This window comes from Monodon monoceros, unplaced genomic scaffold (genome assembly GCF_005190385.1).
Source record: "Monodon monoceros isolate NGI ecotype Baffin Bay Population unplaced genomic scaffold, NGI_Narwhal_1 Super_Scaffold_10, whole genome shotgun sequence".
Classification (NCBI taxonomy): Eukaryota; Metazoa; Chordata; class Mammalia; order Artiodactyla; family Monodontidae; genus Monodon; species Monodon monoceros.
In genome coordinates this window covers 36,510,948-36,530,297 of record NW_021703766.1, presented here as the reverse complement: position 1 = coordinate 36,530,297, position 19,350 = coordinate 36,510,948, and the positions used below count along the sequence as shown (strand labels likewise).

Genomic DNA, 19,350 nt, shown 5'->3' with positions numbered 1-19,350 from the left:
TTATGTATTGAGGTACTCCTGTGTTGGGTGCATAAATATTTATAATTGTTATGTTTTCTTCTTGGATTGATCCTTTGATCATTAACGTAGTGTCCTTCCTTATCTCTTGTAAGTCTTTATTTTAAAATCTATCTTATCTGATATGAGTATTGCTACTCCAGTTTCTTTTGATTTCCATTTGCATGGAATATCTTTTTCGATCCCCTCCTTTCAGTCTGTACATGTCCCTAGGTCTGAAGTGGGTCTCTTGTAGACAGCATATATAAGGGTCTTGTTTTTGTATCCATTCAGCCAGTCTGTGTCTTTTGGTTGCAGCATTTAACCCATTTACATTTAAGGTAACTATCGATATATATGTTCCTATTACCATTTTCTTAATTGTTTTGGGTTTGTTTTTGTAGGTCCTTTTCTACTCTTGTGTTTCCCACTTAGAGAAGTTTCTTTAGCATTTGTTGTAGAGCTGGTTTGGTGGTGCTGAGTTCTCTTAGCTTTTGCTTGTTTGTAAAGCTTTTCATTTCTCCATCAAATCTGAATGACATCCTTGCTGGGTAGAGTATTCTGTGTTGTAGGTTCTTCCCTTTCATCACTTTAAATATATCATGCCATTCCCTTCTGGCTTGCAGAGTTTCTGCTGAGAAATCAGCTGTTAACTTTATGGGAGTTCCCTTGTATGTTATTTGTCATTTTTCCCTTGTACCTTTTAATAATTTTTCTTTGTCCTTATCTTTGTCAATTTGATTACTATGCGTCTCAGTGTGTTTCTCCTTGGGTTTATCTTGCCTGGGACTCTCTGTGCTTCCTGGACTTGGGTGGCTATTTTCTTTCCCATGTTAGGGAAGCTTTTGACTACAATCTCTTCAAATATTTTCTTGGGTCCTTTCTTTCTCTCTTCTCCTTCTGGGACTCCTATAATGCCAATGTTGGTGCGTTGAATGTTGTCCCAGAGGTCTCTTAGGCTGTCTTCATTTCTTTTCATTCTTTTTTCTTTATTCTCTGTCACCGCAATGATTTCTACCATTCCTTCTTCCGGGTCACTTACCCATTCTTCTCTGCCTCAGTTATTCTGCTATTGATTTCTTTTAGTGTATTTTTCATTTCAGTTATTGTATTGTTCATCTGTTTGTTTGTTCATTAATTCTTCTATGTATTTGTTAAACATTTCTTGCATCTTCTCAATCTTTTCCTCCACTCTTTTTCCGAGGTCCTGGATCATCTTCAGTATCATTATTCGGAATTCTTTTTCTGGAAGGTTGCCTATCTCCACTTCATTTAGTTGTTTTTCCAGGGTTTTATCCTGTTCCTTCATCTGGGACATAGTCCTCTGCCTTTTCATTTTGTCTATCTTTCTGTGATTGTGGTTTTCATTCAGCAGGCTGCAAGCCTGTAGTTCTTCTTGCTTCTGCTGTCTGCCCTCTGGTGGATGAGGCTAAGAGGCTTGTGCAAGCTTCCTGTTGGGAGGGACTAATGGTGGGTAAAGCTGGGTGTTGCTCTGGTAGGCAGAACTCAGGAAAAGTTTAATATGCTTGTCTGCTGATGGGTGAGGCTGAGTTCCCTCCCTGTTGGTTGTTTTGCCTGAGGCAATCCAACACTGGAGCCTACAAGGCTCTTTGGTGGGGCTAATGGCGGACTCTGGGAGGACTCACGCCAAGAAGTAACTCCCAGAACTTCTGCTGCCAGTGTCCTTGTCCCCGCAGTGAGCCACAGCCGCCCCCTGCCTCTGTAGGAGACCCTCCAACACTATCAGGTAGGTCTGGTTCAGTCTCCTGTGGTGTCTGCTCCTTCCCCCTTGGTCCTGGTGCACACACTACTTTGTGTGTGCCCTCCGAGAGTACAGTCTCTGTTCCCCCCATTCCTGTCAAAGTCCTGCAATCAAACCCCACTGGCCTTCAAAGTCTGATTCTCTGGGGATTTCTCCTCACTTTGGCAGACCCCCAGGTTGGGAAGCCTGAGGTGGGGCTCAGAACCTTCACTCCAGTGGGTGGACTTTTGAGGTATAATTGTTCTCCAGTTTGTGAGTCGCCCACCCAGTGCTTACGGGATTGATTTTATCATGATTGTGCCCCTCCTACTGTCTCATTGCAGCAGGAGTCTTTGGATGTGGGGTATATTTTTTGGTGAGTTCCAGTGGCTTCCTGTCAATGATCATTCAGCAGTGAGTTGTGATTCTGGTGCTCTCGCAAAAGGGAGTGAGCGCAAGCCCTTCTACTCTGCCATCTTGAACAAATTCCAAAGTACAGCTACAATTAAACTAAAACTAACGATACCTAGAAAACTTGGATGTTAATCTTTTCTACATTTTTGGGAGAAAAAGACATCAATACAAAGACCAAGTTGTTACATTAATAGGAGAAAGGGATTTATTCAGGAAACCTTAATTTCTCTTCAATCAAGATTTTTTCCCAAAACAATGAAAATTAATAAAATATAAAATGAGTTCTTTAATACCCTGAAATGTTCTCACTTACCTGAATAATACACTCCATGAGATATTCTTGAGCCAAAGCATCCCTGCAATTCACAACTTGCTCCAATATGCCAGTCAAAACAATCTGAAAAGAGAAAAAAAAATTTTTAGGAGTTAAAAAATTATTTTCAAAATCCTAAGTAACTCCTCTAATAACACATTTGAGCTATTAGTTTAAAAGTCATATTTTAGATTTTTCTGACATATATATCATTTCTAGACTAAGCTTTGAAATTTTACAGAATTTTTAAATAAAAAATTCTGAGTTTCTATTTCATAAAAGCCAAAGTCCATGTCATCAGTTTTTTTTCTTTTATGGTTTGTCCTTTTTGTGTCCTAGGAAAGCTTTATGTAATTCAAGGTTACAAAGATTTCCTTCGTGTTTTCTTCTAAAAGTTTCATAGTTGCAAATTTCACACTTATGACTTTGATCATTTTTTTTTAGTTTCTCTACATGAAAATGGGTTGCAGTTCACAGGCTTTGTTTGCATACAGATGTCCAATTGTTGCAGAATCACTTGTTGAAAAGGTTGCCTTTGCACGCTTATCAACAATAGTTGATTATATACATGTGGGTCTGCTCTGGATCATCTCTTCTAGGGGTCAGCAAACCTAGTTTAATGCCCATTTTTGTAAATTGTTTCCACATTGTATTTCCCTGCTTTTGCACTACATTGGCAGAATTTAGTAGCTGCAAACTATATGGCTTACAAAACCAATAGTTAAAATATACTAAATCTCAATTTAAAGAAAATTGGTATCTTGATAACATTGAGTCTTCCAATCCACAAGCACAGACTCAAAATATATATCTTTTAGTTTATTTAAGTCTTCTTTGATTGTCAATGGTTTTCAGTGTAATATTATTTTTAAAAATATTTCAATTTTAAAAATCAGACTTCAATTTACATCTCACGACATAAGAAAAGATGAGAAGTAAAAAGATATAAACCTGTTTATAACGTTCCACATTTACACCTTCCAACTGACTGAGGCGCACCAAATTTGTTCCCACTAAAATCCTTAGTTCTTGTCTTTCTCGTTCTCTTTTTTCTCTATCTCGGCTATGTCCCTGATGCTGCATTCGAACCCAGAGCTTGTTCATTTCTGCAAAGTTGAGTAGTACAAAATCCATGGAATCACTGATATCACCAGTTGTTTCTTCACTGCAAAGAAATGGAAAAATCTTTATATACGGTGTTTAAATTATAGGAAAAATTACTACTATTCCTCTTCTTTGTGCATTTCCTTCTTACCTCTTTAATACACCAAATGCTTTATGAAAGACACTTTAAACCTCACTGGCTCAGTGCTCAATTTCAAAGGGAACAGACTCAAGAGAAAAAAACATCAGGGAGAGGACACAGTTCAAGTGTAAAGGGACAAAACGCTTCCCCCACCACTCCCTTTCCTGGGCCAACTAAACTTGTTCTTGGAATTGTATTCCATTAATTCAAAAGGCCTAAAAAAGTTGACACTTACAAGTGTCACTGTTATCTCATCATTTTATTGTTGAATATTTTATGTTTTCAATTGGAGTATAAGCTTTGTAAGCTCTGCAAGGGAAGATACCAAGTATTTCCTCCTTATTTTTACATCTCCTAAGAAGGTGAACTTAGAAGTTTTCAAAATTTTTTGCTTATTGCCTAATTAAATGCTCAAAACTGAGTCAAATCATAATAAAGCAAATAACCTCACCATATTCTCTACACCATTAAATTTTTATCTTTTCTATACCATTTAAACTTTTTGTTTTGTGCATTGGTTAAATTTTTATTAAAGTTTTTCTTTTGAAAAGGAAATGATGCAGATATACTAAAAACCACTAAAATATACACATTAGAAATAAATGAATAAACTTTAGAAAAAGGGAATTAAGTTTCTCAACCAAGGGAACGTGTCTCATGAATAGTTCACCCAGTTGGATGAGACCACAGCAGGCTGACCATCTACCCTTTTTGTGGGATAAAAGCACAATGGACTCGGATGCTGGAATACTGCTCACATAAGAGATAGGGCTCTCTCTGAATGGCTTTTTGCTTTCTGTTTTGGAGTTAATATCTAATTTGTGTGCACAGATAATTGAAATCACTAATACTCTGGGGTAACTAGAAGTTGACAAATTATAAAAACTGACAGACATTCAAGAAACAATATGAAAACTGGCTAGCTCATAGAAAAAGTTAAGCATATTTCATTATTTTATCACAAATACCATTTTCAAAATGTAACTCATTTAAAAAGTCACATTTTCAAAGAATATCCGATGGAATGAAAAAAATGCTCTCAATTATGTTGCATGAAAAAAGCAGGTACTAATAATCCACACATAATTTTCATAACAGTACATTTTGTATCACATCACATATACTGAGGAGTTCCGTGTCTCAAAGGAAATCTATACACAAAATGCTACCAGTGGGGATTCCCTGGTGGCACAGTGGTTGAGAGTCCGCCTGCCGATGCAGGGGACATGGGTTCGTGGCCCGGTCCCACATGCCGCGGAGCGGCTGGGCCCGTGAGCCATGGCCGCTGAGCCTGTGCGTCCAGAGCCTGTGCTCCGTAACGGGAGAGGCCACAACAGTGAGAAGCCCGCGTACCACAAAAAAAAAAGAAAAAGAAAAAAAATGCTACCAGTGGCTGACTCTGGGCAGGAGAATTATTGATATTTATTTTCTTCTATATACTTTTCTATACTTTTTGTATGTTTTACAACAAAAAAATACTACAATTAAATCAAGAAAGAAAAGCACTTACTCTGTTGGCTCTCCTTCATCAGGTAAGATGTTTCTGGTACACTGAAGTAGATAATTTCGAAGAAATAGACCTCTCAAGGGGTGCTGCACGCCTCGGCACATTTCTACCAAATCTTTCAAAATATCTTTCCTGGATTGAGGAAATGACTTGACATATACAACTCCAACTGTGATCAACAGATAACTAGAAGAATTATGAGGCAACATTAGATTAGAAATATAAAATACTCAAGTCAAGAATTTGATTATATTCAAACATAGCATATACAAACATTAAAAAAACAAGACAGGGAGCAGGTTTTCTCCTGCACAATGAAGAAAATATCGTTTGATTTAAAATATAACTGTTTACTGACACCCCTCCATTTTTATATATATATCATCACCTTTAAACACATTAGGTCTCTTATAATTGTCATTATATTAATTTTTCTAGTAGTCAAGCAATTAAACAAAATATGTCCATTTTTCCTATTTCCAAAGTTCCTCAATAATCTATAAAAAGTAAAACTAATTATACTCTAAAACCTTAATCACTATCAGAATGTTAACCTCTATTCGTTAAGAAATTAAATAACCTTAAACTTGGTTTAAAAAAGCTGCTGATTGTAAAGGATATAACATAAAGTGGGAAATGCAGATATAAAAGCCCTCACAGTCTTAATAACTTACAGCCTTGGGATAATGTTTCCAGCGTACTGTACAAGTTCATAGAGATCTGCCACTTTTCTTCCTTTAGCAAACTCATCTGTCAGGTAAACTTCCAAGTAGTGCAGTTCATCAGAAATAGCCATATCTTTTAATTATCATTAAGGATTCAAAGCTAAGTCAACCTAAGCAATACTCTGCAACTTGTTGGAGTCATTAAATTATTGGGCAAATTTCTGTTTTTCTTTTTTTTGATATTGCCATATATTTATTTTATTTTATTTTTTATTTTTTGGCCACACCATGCAGCTTGTGGGATCTTAGTTCCCCAACGAGGGACTGAAACTGGGCCATGGCAGTGAAAACCTAGAATCGTAATCACTAGGCCACCAGGGAACTACCGTATTGGGCAAATTTCTTAAATGTTAGTCATGTATGAGAGCATTTTTAAATTAAGTAAAGAGAGAATTTCTTCTGGGCTTTCCCTACTTTAAAATGAGGGTTTTAAAAGATGTCTGGTAAAGCAAGGCAACAAAAACAAGATTGCCTGTCAGACTACTAAAGGGTTTTGAAATGGCAAAGCATTGATTTCCTTTCCATTTCAGAGTCCTGCATGACAAAATCTTAGCATTAAAGAACCAACTGCCTAGGGACTTCTCTGGTGGCGCAGTAGTTAAGAATCCGCCTGCCAAAACAGGGGACACGGCTTTGAGCCCTGGTCCGGGAAGATCCCACATGCCACGGAGGAACGAAGCCTGTGCGCCACAACTACTGAGCCTGTGCTCTAGAGCCTGCGAGCCACAACTACTGAGGCAGTGTGCTACAACTACTGAGCCAGTGTGCTACAACTACTGAAGCCCGCAAGCCTAGAGCCTGTGCTACGCAACAAGAGAAGCCACTGCAATGAGAAGCCTGCGCACCGCAACGAAGAGTAGCCCCCGCTCGCCGCAAATAAAGTCCACGCACAGCAACGAAGACCCAGCACAGCCCAAAACAAATTAAAATACAAACAAGCAAAAAGAACTAATTGTCTAATACTTTCAATAACCTTCATGAGAGTCTGAAAATTGACATGTAACAACAACCCACTTGAAATTTAAGCATAGAAAAAGGGTTTCTGATACTAAGTTTTTCTTTTTCTCACTGAGCACATTTGCATGGAGAAGGAGTACTATTTGGTTAAGACAATAACACAACTTCAGAAAAACTTAAGGAACAAACAAAATATGGCCTTATCGAGAAAAAAGTATGATCAAAATGTTCATTCTTCAACATTCAAAAGATACAAAGTTCATAGTAGCTCTTTGGTGATAACATAGAAGTCCGAAGTTCACCAAGCATATTAGAAGCATGTTTCAGAGCATCCATAAGCTTGTTTTTGTCCTACAGAAATACCAAGAGAATTGGTGAGAATGCTTAATTTAAATAAACATTTAACTTGGTTATATAAACTCTTTCACCAAGGATCTGTTACACGGTTTTATAAGTATACAGCACCTAAAGTATTTTAATCGCATAAAAATCAAGTTTAGTTTCACCCTGCCTTCTGTTTACTGAAAAGAATAAGAAACATAGTTCCTCACCAGGGCTGCAAAGCTTAGCAAATCTAATTTATCTAGGGCTGCAAGCTTCCTGGCAATAACTCGTCTTTACAACCCCTAGCAACACTGAAACTGTAACTCCACCAATTCATATTTTACCTGCAATAAAGAAAACTGGCATACTGATCCTTTTGAAGCAAGATACTATTCTGACAATGGTTTGGTCATAGGTTAAATACTCTTCAGAGATGTCTGGAATGACTACTCCTTTAATTATGCTTTCCTCCTCACAATGTCCATGTGTCCCACTTAACACATAAATGCAGACAATTCCTTTAGATACAGGAAACACTATTCATACACAGAAAGAGACAGAAGCAAGCAATAGCAAGCTCCATGCTCACCCATTTTCTCCATTCGAAGAGTTTTGTTTTTACAAATTGGTTTGCGAGAAAAGCAATACAGTAGATACAATTGGTTAAAAGAGCATATTACTAAGCTTTAGAAACTCTAAGACACTTTACAAAGGCAAGATATTATTATCATCATCAACACAGCAACTTACAACTTGAAGTACCAGCCTATTTGGTTCCATTTCTTAAATTTTAATCCAGAGAATTTATAGTTTCTACACAGATAATCTCCTACCCTTTCAGAATATGAAAATATATAAATAGGTCTAATTTTTAAGGTAGTTCCTGAAAAAAATGTATCTATTCAGGACAGAAATAAAATCCTTCAAGATAGGGGGGGAAAGCTGAATAATTCAAGTTGAAAGCATTTAAATCCATTTGTTCAACCAATATTTATCAAGCAAGTACTGTCAAGTACTGTCAAGTACTCCTCAGTTCTGAGGTACAGAACTAATGAGGCTAGTAATTCAGGTGAGATAGGGTATGGTGATAATATAGTGACGTGTAAATAGGAGTCAGGATCTCTTGTCCTCATGGAGCTTACATTCTGGTAGGGAAGACAGACAATCTCAAAACATAAATATAATGGTAAGTAAATATTTCAATAGGGCTATCTGTTGAAACTGCTCCAAGCAGTGCTTGAGGGAAGTGGGACTGAAGATTAGATTTACCAGAAGCAGTAGTGCTATACAACTTTAGAGAACACTGCATATGTGTTCTTAGGAATACACAGACTGCAATTGTCCTTCTTACCAGGCATCTCTTCATCTGGAATGACTGGACCTTCACAGCCTGTATGGCTTCATCCAAGAGCTTTTCCTGCTCATCCTGAGGTGACTGCTGTGTTGTAGGCTGAAAAATTTTTTTAGAAACCTCCCATTAATGTCTCATTAGCACTCTCTTCTAGTAAATCTGTTCTTTCTATATTTCCCACCATACTTTATATTTCCAAGGCTTTCATATAAGACTCATTCCAGTTCTACATGTCAAACTAATTTATCAATTTTTGACAACTGAACAGAGAGCTGTGCCATCACTGAAGTTAACAGCGTAAGATTGCTGAAGGAGAAAAGTAATATGTACAGAGAATTTCTTCTTCTCAGAAACTGACTCAACATTCCTGCAGCAGGCTGGCTTCAAAGAAATATAAGGTGGTAGTTTATGGCTGCCTATGTTCTGCTAATACACTCTGAATTCAACTGGAACATAACCAATCTGTGGTGGTAAGTATAGTCTAACCCAAATCTCTAAAAGCCTCTCATCTGCATCTTAGTCTATTCTTAGGCAGACCAAGGAACTAGTTTATGAGAACACTTATCCCCTTAGGTAATATATAACGAGGGACTAAACAGCTTAGAAATAAAATAGCTAAAATTATTGTCAGTGAGCTGCAGTAGAACACCATAAAGAGTACTCTCCTCAAGAACCTACCTTATCATTTCAAATATAGAGATCTACAGTTATAATGAACAAAATACATCTATATAGTCTTCTCTTTGCCATCAGAAAAATCTGCTTGCAAGATGAAGTAGATCCACCTGTCAAGCAGTGTTAACCACTCCACCCCTTATGTTGTATAAACACTGTGTTACACCTCTACTACAGCAGGTATCACATTATAATTATAAATGATGGCCATTTTTACATCCTTGGGACCCAACACATTGCCTGACACATAATGGATGCTTCATAAATGTTCACTGTATGAATGAATAAGCTGGTTTTAGATTATGTTTTTAATAAAAAATGACTAAAGGATCAACAGATGAGTGGATAAACAAATTGTGTTATATACATATAAGGACTATTACTCAATCATAAGGAGTGAAGTACTGATACATGCTACGTGAACTAACCTAGAAAACATTATGCTAAGTGAAAGAAACCAGACACGGAAGACCACATATTGTATGACTCCACTGATATGAAATACAGGCATACCTCAGAGATATTGCATGTTCAGTTCCAGACCACAGCAATAAAGCAAATATTGCAATAAAGTGAGTCACACAAACTTTTTAGTTTCATAGCGTGTACAAAAGTTATGTTTACACTGTACTGTAGTCTATTAAGTGTGCAATAGCATTATGTCTAAGTAAACAATGTATATACCTTAATTTAAAAATAATTTATTGGGGCTTCCCTGGTGGCGCAGTGGTTGAGAGTCCGCCTGCCGATGCAGGGGACACGGGTTCATGCCCCGGTCCGGGAAGATCCCACATGCCACGGAGCGGCTAGGCCCGTGAGCCATGGCCGCTGAGCCTGCACGTCCGGAGCCTGTGCTCCGCAACAGGAGAGGCCACAACAGTGAGAGGCCCACATACCGAAAAACAAAAACTTATTGCTAAAAACTGCTACCCATCATCTAAGCCTTCAGTCATTTTCTTTATGCTGGTGGAGGGTCTTACGTTGATGTTGATGCTACTGACTGATCAGGGTGAAGGCTGGGGTGGCCGTGGCAACTTCTTAAAATAAGACAACAATGAAGTCTGCCTCAGCGACTGGCTCTTCCTTTCATGAATGATTTCTCGGTAGCATGTAATGCTGTTTGATACCATTTTACCCATAGTAGAACTTCTTTCAAAATTGGAGTTAGTTCTTTCAAACCCTGCCCTGCTTCATCAACTAAGTTTATGTAATATTCTAATTCCTTTATTGTCATTTCAACAATCTTCACAGTATCTTCGCCAGGAGTAGATTCCATCTCCAGAAACCACTTTCTTTATTCATCCATAAGAAGCAACTCCTCATCTGTTAGTTTGATCATGATATTACAGCAATTCAGGCACATCTTCAGGCTCTACTTCTAATTCTAGTTTTCTTGCTATTTCCACCACATCTTCAGTTACTTCCTCCACTGAAGTCTTAAACCAATCAAGGTCATCCATGAGGATTAGAATCAACTTCCTCCAAACTCCTGTGTGTGTTGATATTTTGACCTCTTCCCATGAATCACAAATATTCTTAATGGCTTTACTTTATCCAGATCCATCAAAGGAATCACTAACTATGGCAGCTATAGCCTTATGAAATATATTTCTTAAATAACAAGACTTGAAATTCAAAATAACTCCTTGATCTGTCGGCTACAGAATGGATGTTGTGTTAGCTGGCGTGAAAACAGTATTAATCTCACTGTACATCTCCATCAGAGCTCTTGGGTGACCAGGTGCATTGTCAATGAGCATTAATATTTTGGAAGGAATCCTTTTTTCCTGAGCACTAGGTCTCAACAGTGAGCTTAAAACATTAAGTAAATTATGTTGTAAACTGATGTGCTGTCATCCAAGCTTTGTTTTTCCATTTATGGGCACAGGCCCATAATTCACAAGGACCCTAGGATTTTAGGAACGGTAAATGAGCATCAGCTTCAACTTAAAGCCATCAGCTGCATTAGCCCCTAACAAGAGGGTCAGCCTGTTCTTGAAGCCAGACGTTGACTTCTCCTCTCTAGCTGTGAGAGTTTTGTCTACATTGAAAATCTGTTGTTTAGTGTAGCCACCATCATTCATTGTCTTATCTAGACCTTCTGGATAACTTACTACAGCTTCTACATCACCATTTGCAGCTTCACCTTGCATTTTTATGGTACAGAAATGGCTTCTTTCCATAAACCTCATGAACCAACCTCTGCGAGCTTCAAACTTTTCTTCTGCAGCTTCCTTAACCTCTCTAAGCCTTCAAAGAACTGAAGAGAGGGCCTTGCTATGGATTAGGCTTTGGCTTAAGGAAATGTGGTGGCTGGTCTGATCATCTATTCAGACCACTAAAACTTTCTGCGTATCAACCATAAGGCTGTTGTGCCTTCTTATCATTCATGTGTTCACTGGAGTAGGACTTTTAATTTCCTTCAAGAACTTTTCCTTTCCATTCCCAGCTTGGCTAACTGGTGCAAGAGGCTGAGCTTTTGACATGCCTTCCTCACCGAGCTTAATCATTTCTAGCTTTTGATTTACAGTGAGAACGTGCAACCCTTCCTTTCACTTGAACACTTAGAGGCCACTGTAGGGCTATTAATTGGCCTAATTTCAATATTGTTATATCTCAGGGAATAGGGAGGCCCAAGGAGAGGGAGAGTAACGGGGAACAGCCAGTCGGGGGGCAGTCAGAATACACACATTTATCAATTAAGTTTGCCCATTCATATAGGCACAGTTTGTGTCACCCCACAACAATTACAATTGTAATATCAAAGATCACTAATCACCAGAACAAATATAATAATGAAAAAGTTTGAAATATTCCAAGAATTACCAAAATGTGACACAAAGTAAGCAAATGCTGTTGGAAAAATGGCGCCAAAAGACTTTCTAGCTGCAGGGTTGCCACAAACCTTCAATTTGTTAAAAAAAAAAAAAATGCAGTAAAGCAAAAGCACAATAAAACGAAGTAAGCTTGCATCCAGAACAGGTAAATCATCCACAGAAACAAAAAGCAGACTGGTGGTTACCAGGAGGGAGAGTGGATGAGTAACTGCTTAATGAGTACAGGGTTTCCTTTTCGGGTGATAAAAATGTTTTGAAACTAGACAGAGATGGTAGTCATACAACACTGTTAATGTACGAAATGTCACTGAATTGTCTGCTTTAAAATGGTCAATTTTATGTAAATTCTACCTTAATAAAAAAGAAAAATGACTAGAGATAGAATGCCTCTTACACAATGAACTAGGAAGATGGAAGGCAAGCACTTACTTATAAACATGAAAGTTAAATCTGGTCTGCTCCATTATCAAAAACAATCAAAACAACACTTAATTTCGAGATTAACAAAAAGCACATAAAACCCACTTCTGAACTAGAATCATTCATAAAAATGGAATACTTTCTTGGTCTAATTCTGGAAAGAGGAAAAAAATTAATTAAATAATAAGCAATGCCAAGCATCTCTCTATCTTTTCCTGTGGCAAACTCTAGTAAACTGAGTTTCCCTGTGACCATACTTCTTCATAAGCATACATAAATTTCAGAGAAAAAGTTATGTATCTTTTAAACTGAACACTAATTTATACAACAGAACTATTAGTGTAAAATGCTGGCAAGGAGAACATCAGCATTTAAGGATTCTGACTTCATGAAATTCACTGTTCATCACGGTCTAGCCATCTGAAAACTTCAGGAAGACCAAGCTATGGTTTGGGTTTTCTGGCTCTAAACTCTGGATGCAATAGATTTAACAATTATTAGAATCAATGGATTTCACTACATTCAGATGGCCAACTTAGAGATAAGTAGTGATACATCAGGAAATTTTTATAATTTTTAGTGTGGTAAAACATATATAACATAAAATTTGCCATTTTAACCATTTTTAAGTGTTTGGTTCGGTAGCATTAAGCACATTTACATCGTTTTACAGCCACTGCCACCATCTATTTCCAGAACTTTTTCACCTTTCCAAAAGGAAATTCTGTGCCCATTAAATAGTAACTCCCCATCCCCCGACTTGCACTCCAAGCAACCACCACTTTACTTTTTTTCTCTAGGAGTTTGACTTCTCTCTAGGAGTTTAACCTCATATAAGTGGAATAATACAATATTGCCCTTTTGTGTCCAGCTTATTTCACTTGGCATAATATCTTCAAGCCTCATCCATGCTGTAGCATATGTCAAAATTTCCTTCTTTTTAAGGCTAAATACTTCATCATGTGTATATACCATTCTGTTTATCTGTTCGTCTGTTGATAGATATTTGGGTTGCTTCTACCTTTTGGCTATTGTGTATAATTATATAGCAAATAAAACTGTGGTTATAAACAGATTACAAGCGGTGGGGTGCTGGGAAGATGGCGGAAGAGTAAGACGCGGAGATCACCTTCCTCCCCACAGATACACCAGAAATACATCTACAAGTGGAACAACTCCTACAGAACACCTACTGAATGCTGGCAGAAGACCTCAGACCTCCCAAAAGGCAAGAAACTCCCCACATACCTGGGTAGGGCAAAAGAAAAAAAAGAAAAAGCAGAGACAAAAGAATAGGGATGGCACCTGCACCAGTGGGAGGGAGCTGTGAAGGACGAAAGGTTTCCACACACTAGGAAGCCCCTTCGCGGGCGGAGACTGCGGGAGGCGGAAGGGGGAGCTTCGGTGCCGCGGAGGAGAGCACAGCAACAGGGGTGCGGAGGGCAAAGCGGCGAGATTCCCGCACAGAGGATCGGTGCCGACCGGCACTCACCAGCCCGAGAGGCTTGTCTGCTCACCCGCCGGGGAGGGCGGGCCTGCAAGCTGAGGCTCGGTCTTCGTTCGGAGCGCAGGGAGAGGACTGGGGTTGGCGGCTTGAACACAGCCTGAAGGGGTTAGTGCACCACGGCTAGCCGGGAGGGAGTCCGGGGAAAAGTCTGCACCTGCCGAAGAGGCAAGAGACTTTTTCTTCCCTCTTTGTTTCCTGCTGCGCGAGGAGAAGGGTTTAAGAGCGCTGCTTAAAGGAACTCCAGAGACAGGCGTGAGCCGCGGCTAAAAGCACGAACGCCAGAGACGGCGAGCCGCAGCTAAAAGCGCGGACCCCAGAGACGGGCGTGAGCCGCGGCTAAAAGCGCGGACCCCAGAGACGGGTGCGAGCCGCGGCTAAAAGCGCGGACCCCAGAAACGGGCGCAAGCCGCGGATAAAAGCGCGGACCCCAGAGACGGGCGCAAGCTGCAGCTAAAAGCACGGACCCCAGAAACGGGCGGGAGACGCTAAGGCTGCTGCTGCCGCCACCAAGGGGCCTGTGTGCGAGCACAGGTCACTATCCACACCCCCCTTCCGGGGAGCCTGTGCAGCCCGCCACTGCCAGGTTCCCGGGATCCAGGGACAACTTCCCAGGGAGAACGCACAGCGGGCCTCAAGCTGGTGCAACGTCACGCCGGCCTCTGCCACCGCAGGCCCGCCCCGCACGCTGTGCCCCTCCCTCCCCCCAGCCTGAGTGCGCCAGAGCCCACGAATCAGCGGCTCCTTTAACCCCGTGCTGTCTCAGCAAAAAACAGACGCCCTCCAGCGACCTACACGCAGAGGCGGGGCCAAATCCAAAGCTGAGCCCCTGTGACCTGTGAGAAAAAAGAGAAAGGGAAATCTCTCCCAGCAGCCTCAGAAACAGTGGATTAAAGCTCCACAATATACGTGATGTACCCTGCATCTGTGCAATACATGAATAGACAACAAATCATCCCAAATTGAGGAGGTGGACTTCGAAGCAAGATCTATGATTTTTTCCCCTTTTCCTCTTTTTGTGAGTGTGTATGTGTATGCTTCTGTGTGAGATCTTGTCTGTATAGCTTTGCTTCCACCATTTGTCCTAGGGTTCTATCCATCCACTGTTTTGGGTTTTTTTAAATTTTTTTTCTTAATAATTAATTTTAATAACTCTATTATACTTTACCTTCTTTCCTTCCTTCCTTCCTTCCCTCCTTTAGACAACGAATCATCCCAAATTGAGGAGGTGGACTTTGAGAGCAAGATTTATGATTTTTTCGCCTTTACCTCTTTTTGTGAGGGTGTATGTGTATGCTTCTGTGTAAGATTTTGTCTGTATAGCTTTGGTTCCACCATTTGTCCTAAGATTCTATCCGTCCCCCTTTTTTTGTCTAAATAATTATTTTTTAATTCAATAACTTTATTATACTTTATTTTATTTTACTGTATCTTCTTTCTTTCTGTCTTTTTTCCTTCCTTCCCTCCTTCCTCCCTCCCTCCCTTTCTTTCCTTCTTTTCTTCTTTCTTCCTTCCTTCCTTCCCTCCTTTCTTTCTTTCTTTCTTCCTACTTCTACTAATTCTCTCTACTTTTTCTCCCTTTTATTCTGAGCCGTGTGGACGAAAGGCTCTTGGTGCTGCAGCCAGGAGTCAGTGCTGTGCCTCTGAGGTGGGAGAGCCAACTTCAGGACACTGGTCAACAAGAGACCTCCCAGCTCCACATAATATCAAACAGCGAAAATCTCCCAGAGATCTCCATCTCAACACCAGCACCCAGCTTCACTCAACGACCAGCAAGTTACAGTGCTGAGCATCCTATGCCAAACAACTAGCAAGACAGGAACACAACCCCACCCATTAGCAGAAAGGCTGCCTAAAATCATAATAAGTCCACAGACACCCCAAAACACACCACCAGACGTGGACCTGCCCACTAGAGAGACAAGATCCAACCTTATCCACCACAACACAGGCACTAGTCCCCTCCACCAGGAAGCCTACACAACCCACTGAACCAACCTTAGCCACTGGAGACAGACATCAAAAACAACAGGAACTACGAACCTGCAGCCTGAAAAAAGGAGACCCCAAACACAGTAAGATAGGCAAAAAGAGAAGACAGAAAAACACACAGCAGATGAAGGAGCAAGATAAAAATGCACCAGACCTAACAAATGAAGAGGAAATAGGCAGTCTACCTGAAAAAGAATTCAGAATAATGATAGTAAAGATGATCCAAAATCTTGGAAATAGGATGGACAAAATGCAAGAAACATTTAACAAGGACCTAGAAGAAATAAAGATGAAACAAGCAACGATGAGCAACACAATAGGTGAAATGAAAAATACTCTAGATGGGATCAATAGCAGAATAACTGAGGCAGAAGAACGGATAAGTGACCTGGAAGATAAAATAGTGGAAATAACTACTGCAGAGCAGAATAAAGAAAAAAGAAAGAAAAGAACTGAGGACAGTCTCAGAGACCTCTGGGACAACATTAAACGCACCAACATTTGAATTATAGGGGTTCCAGAAGAAGAAGAGAAAAAGAAAGGGACTGAGAAAATATTTGAAGAGATTATAGTTGAAGACTTCCCTAATATGGGAAAGGAAATAGGTAATCAAGTCCAGGAAGCACAGAGAGTCCCATACAGGATAAATCCGAGGAGAAATACGCCAAGACACATATTAATCAAACTGTCAAAAATTAAATACAAAGGAAACATATTAAAAGCAGCAAGGGAAAAACGACAAATAACACACAAGGGAATCCCCATAAGGTTAACAGCTGATCTTTCAGCAGAAACTCTGCAAGCCAGAAGGGACTGGCAGGACATATTTAAAGTGATGAAGGAGAAAAACCTACAACCAAGATTACTCTACCCAGCAAGGATCTCATTCAGATTCGATGGAGAAATTAAAACCTTTACAGACAAGCAAAAGCTGAGAGAGTTCAGCACCACCAAACCAGCTTTACAACAAATGCTAAAGGAACTTCTCTAGGCAAGAAACACAAGAGAAGGAAAAGACCTATAATAACGCACCCAAAACAATTTAGAAAATGGGAATAGGAACATACATATCGATAATTACCTTAAATGTAAATGGACTAAATGCTCCCACCAAAAGACACAGATTGGCTGAATGGATACAAAAACAAGACCCATATATATGCTGTCTACAAGAGACCCACTTCAGACCTAGAGACACATACATACTGAAAGTAAGAGGATGGAAAAAGATATTTCATGCAAATGGAAACCAAAAGAAAGCTGGAGTAGCAATTCTCATATCAGACAAAATAGACTTTAAAATAAAGACTATTAGAAGAGACAAAGAAGGACACTACATAATGATCAAGGGATCAATCCAAGAAGAAGATATAACAATTGTAAATATTTATGCACCCAACATAGGAGCACCTCAATACATAAGGCAAAAACTAACAGCCATAAAAGGGGAAATCGACAGTAACACATTCATAGTAGGGGACTTCAACATCCCACTTTCACCAATGGACAGATCATCCAAAATGAAAATAAGTAAGGAAACACAAGCTTTAAATGATACATTAAACAAGAGGGACTTAATTGATATTTATAGGACACTCCATCCAAAAACAACAGAATACACATTTTTCTCAAGTGCTCATGGAACATTCTCCAGGATAGATCATATCTTGGGTCACAAATCAAGCCTTGGTAAATTTAAGAAAATTGAAATTGTATCAAGTATCTTTTCCGACCACAACGCCATGAGACTAGATATCAATTACAGGAAAAGATCTGTAAAAAATACAAAAACATGGAGGCTAAACAATACACTACTTAATAACAAAGTGATCACTGAAGAAATCAAAGAGGAAATAAAAGAATACCTAGAAACAAATGACAATGGAGACACAACGACCCAAAACCTATGGGATGCAGCAAAAGCAGTTCTAAGAGGGAAGTTTATAGCAATACAACCCACCTTAAGAAGCAGGAAACATCTCGAATAAACAACCTAACCTTGCACCTAAAGCAATTAGAGGAAGAAGAACAAAAAAACCCCAAAGTTAGCAGAAGGAAAGAAATCATAAAAATCATATCAGAAATAAATGAAAAAGAAATGAAGGAAACAATAGCAAAGATCAATAAAACTAAAAGCTGGTTCTTTGAGAAGATTAACAAAATAGATAAACCATTAGCCAGACTCATCAAGAAAAAAAAGGAGAAGACTCAAATCAATAGAATTAGAAATGAAAAAGAGAAGTAATAACTGACACTGCAGAAATACAAAAGATCATGAGAGATTACTACAAGCAACTCTATGCCAATAAAATGGAAAACCTGGAAGAAATAGACAAATTCTTAGAAATGCACAACCTGCCAAGACTGAATCAGGAAGAAATAGAAAATATGAACAGACCAATCACAAGCACTGAAATTGAAACTGTGATTAAAAATCTTCCAACAAACAAAAGCCCAGGACCAGATGGCTTCACAGGCGAATTCTATCAAACATTTAGAGAAGAGCTAACACCTATCCTTCTCAAACTCTTCCTAAATATAGCAGAGGGAGGAACACTCCCAAATTCCGTCTACGAGGCCACCATCACCTTGATACCAAAACCAGACAAGGATGTCACAAAGAAAGAAAACTACAGGCCAATATAACTGATGAACATAGATGCAAAAATCCTCAACAAAATACTAGCAAACAGAATCCAACAGCACATTAAAAGGATCATACACCATGATCAAGTGGGGTTTATTCCAGGAATGCAAGGATTCTTCAATATATGCAAATCTATCAATGTGATAACCCATATTAACAAATTAAAGGAGAAAAACCATATGATCATCTCAATAGATGCAGAGAAAGCTTTTGACAAAATTCAACACCCATTTATGATAAAAACCCTGCAGAAAGTAGGCATAGAGGGAACTTTCCTCAACATAATAAAGGCCATATATGACAAGCCCACAGCCAACATCATCCTCAATGGTGAAAAACTGAAAGCATTTCCACTAAGATCAGGAAGGTTGCCCACTCTCACCACTCTTATTCAACATAGTTTTGGAAGTTTTAGACACAGCAATCAGAGAAGAAAAGGAAATAAAAGGAATCCAAATCAGAAAAGAAGAAGTAAAACTGTCACTGTTTGCAGATGACATGATACTATACATAGAGAATCCTAAAGATGCTACCAGAAAACTACTAGAGCTAATCAATGAATTTGGTCAAGTAGCAGGATACAAAATTAATGCACAGAAATCTCTGGCATTCCTATATACTAATGATGAAAAATCTGAAAGTGAAATCCAGAAAACACTCCCATTTACCATTGCAACAAAAAGAATAAAATATCTAGGAA

General features: G+C 39.1%; 1 protein-coding gene across 2 annotated transcripts in view; it reads right to left on the bottom strand.

Moving 5' to 3' along the window:
• Nucleotides 1-19,350, bottom strand: part of VPS35 (VPS35 retromer complex component) — a 41,474-nt gene that overhangs the window by 16,615 nt on the left and 5,509 nt on the right. The window contains exons 2-7 of one of the 2 annotated variants that reach the window (XM_029209024.1): nucleotides 8,576-8,674; nucleotides 7,155-7,251; nucleotides 5,893-6,016; nucleotides 5,222-5,404; nucleotides 3,417-3,630; nucleotides 2,466-2,549 (exon numbers count right to left, since the gene is read on the bottom strand). In XM_029209024.1, coding sequence (XP_029064857.1) covers nucleotides 2,466-2,549; nucleotides 3,417-3,630; nucleotides 5,222-5,404; nucleotides 5,893-6,016; nucleotides 7,155-7,251; nucleotides 8,576-8,674 — 801 coding nt within the window. Of the gene's footprint in view, nucleotides 1-2,465; nucleotides 2,550-3,416; nucleotides 3,631-5,221; nucleotides 5,405-5,892; nucleotides 6,017-7,154; nucleotides 7,252-8,575; nucleotides 8,675-19,350 lie in introns of those variants that run through there. The other variant, XM_029209032.1, reaches the window with a different exon arrangement.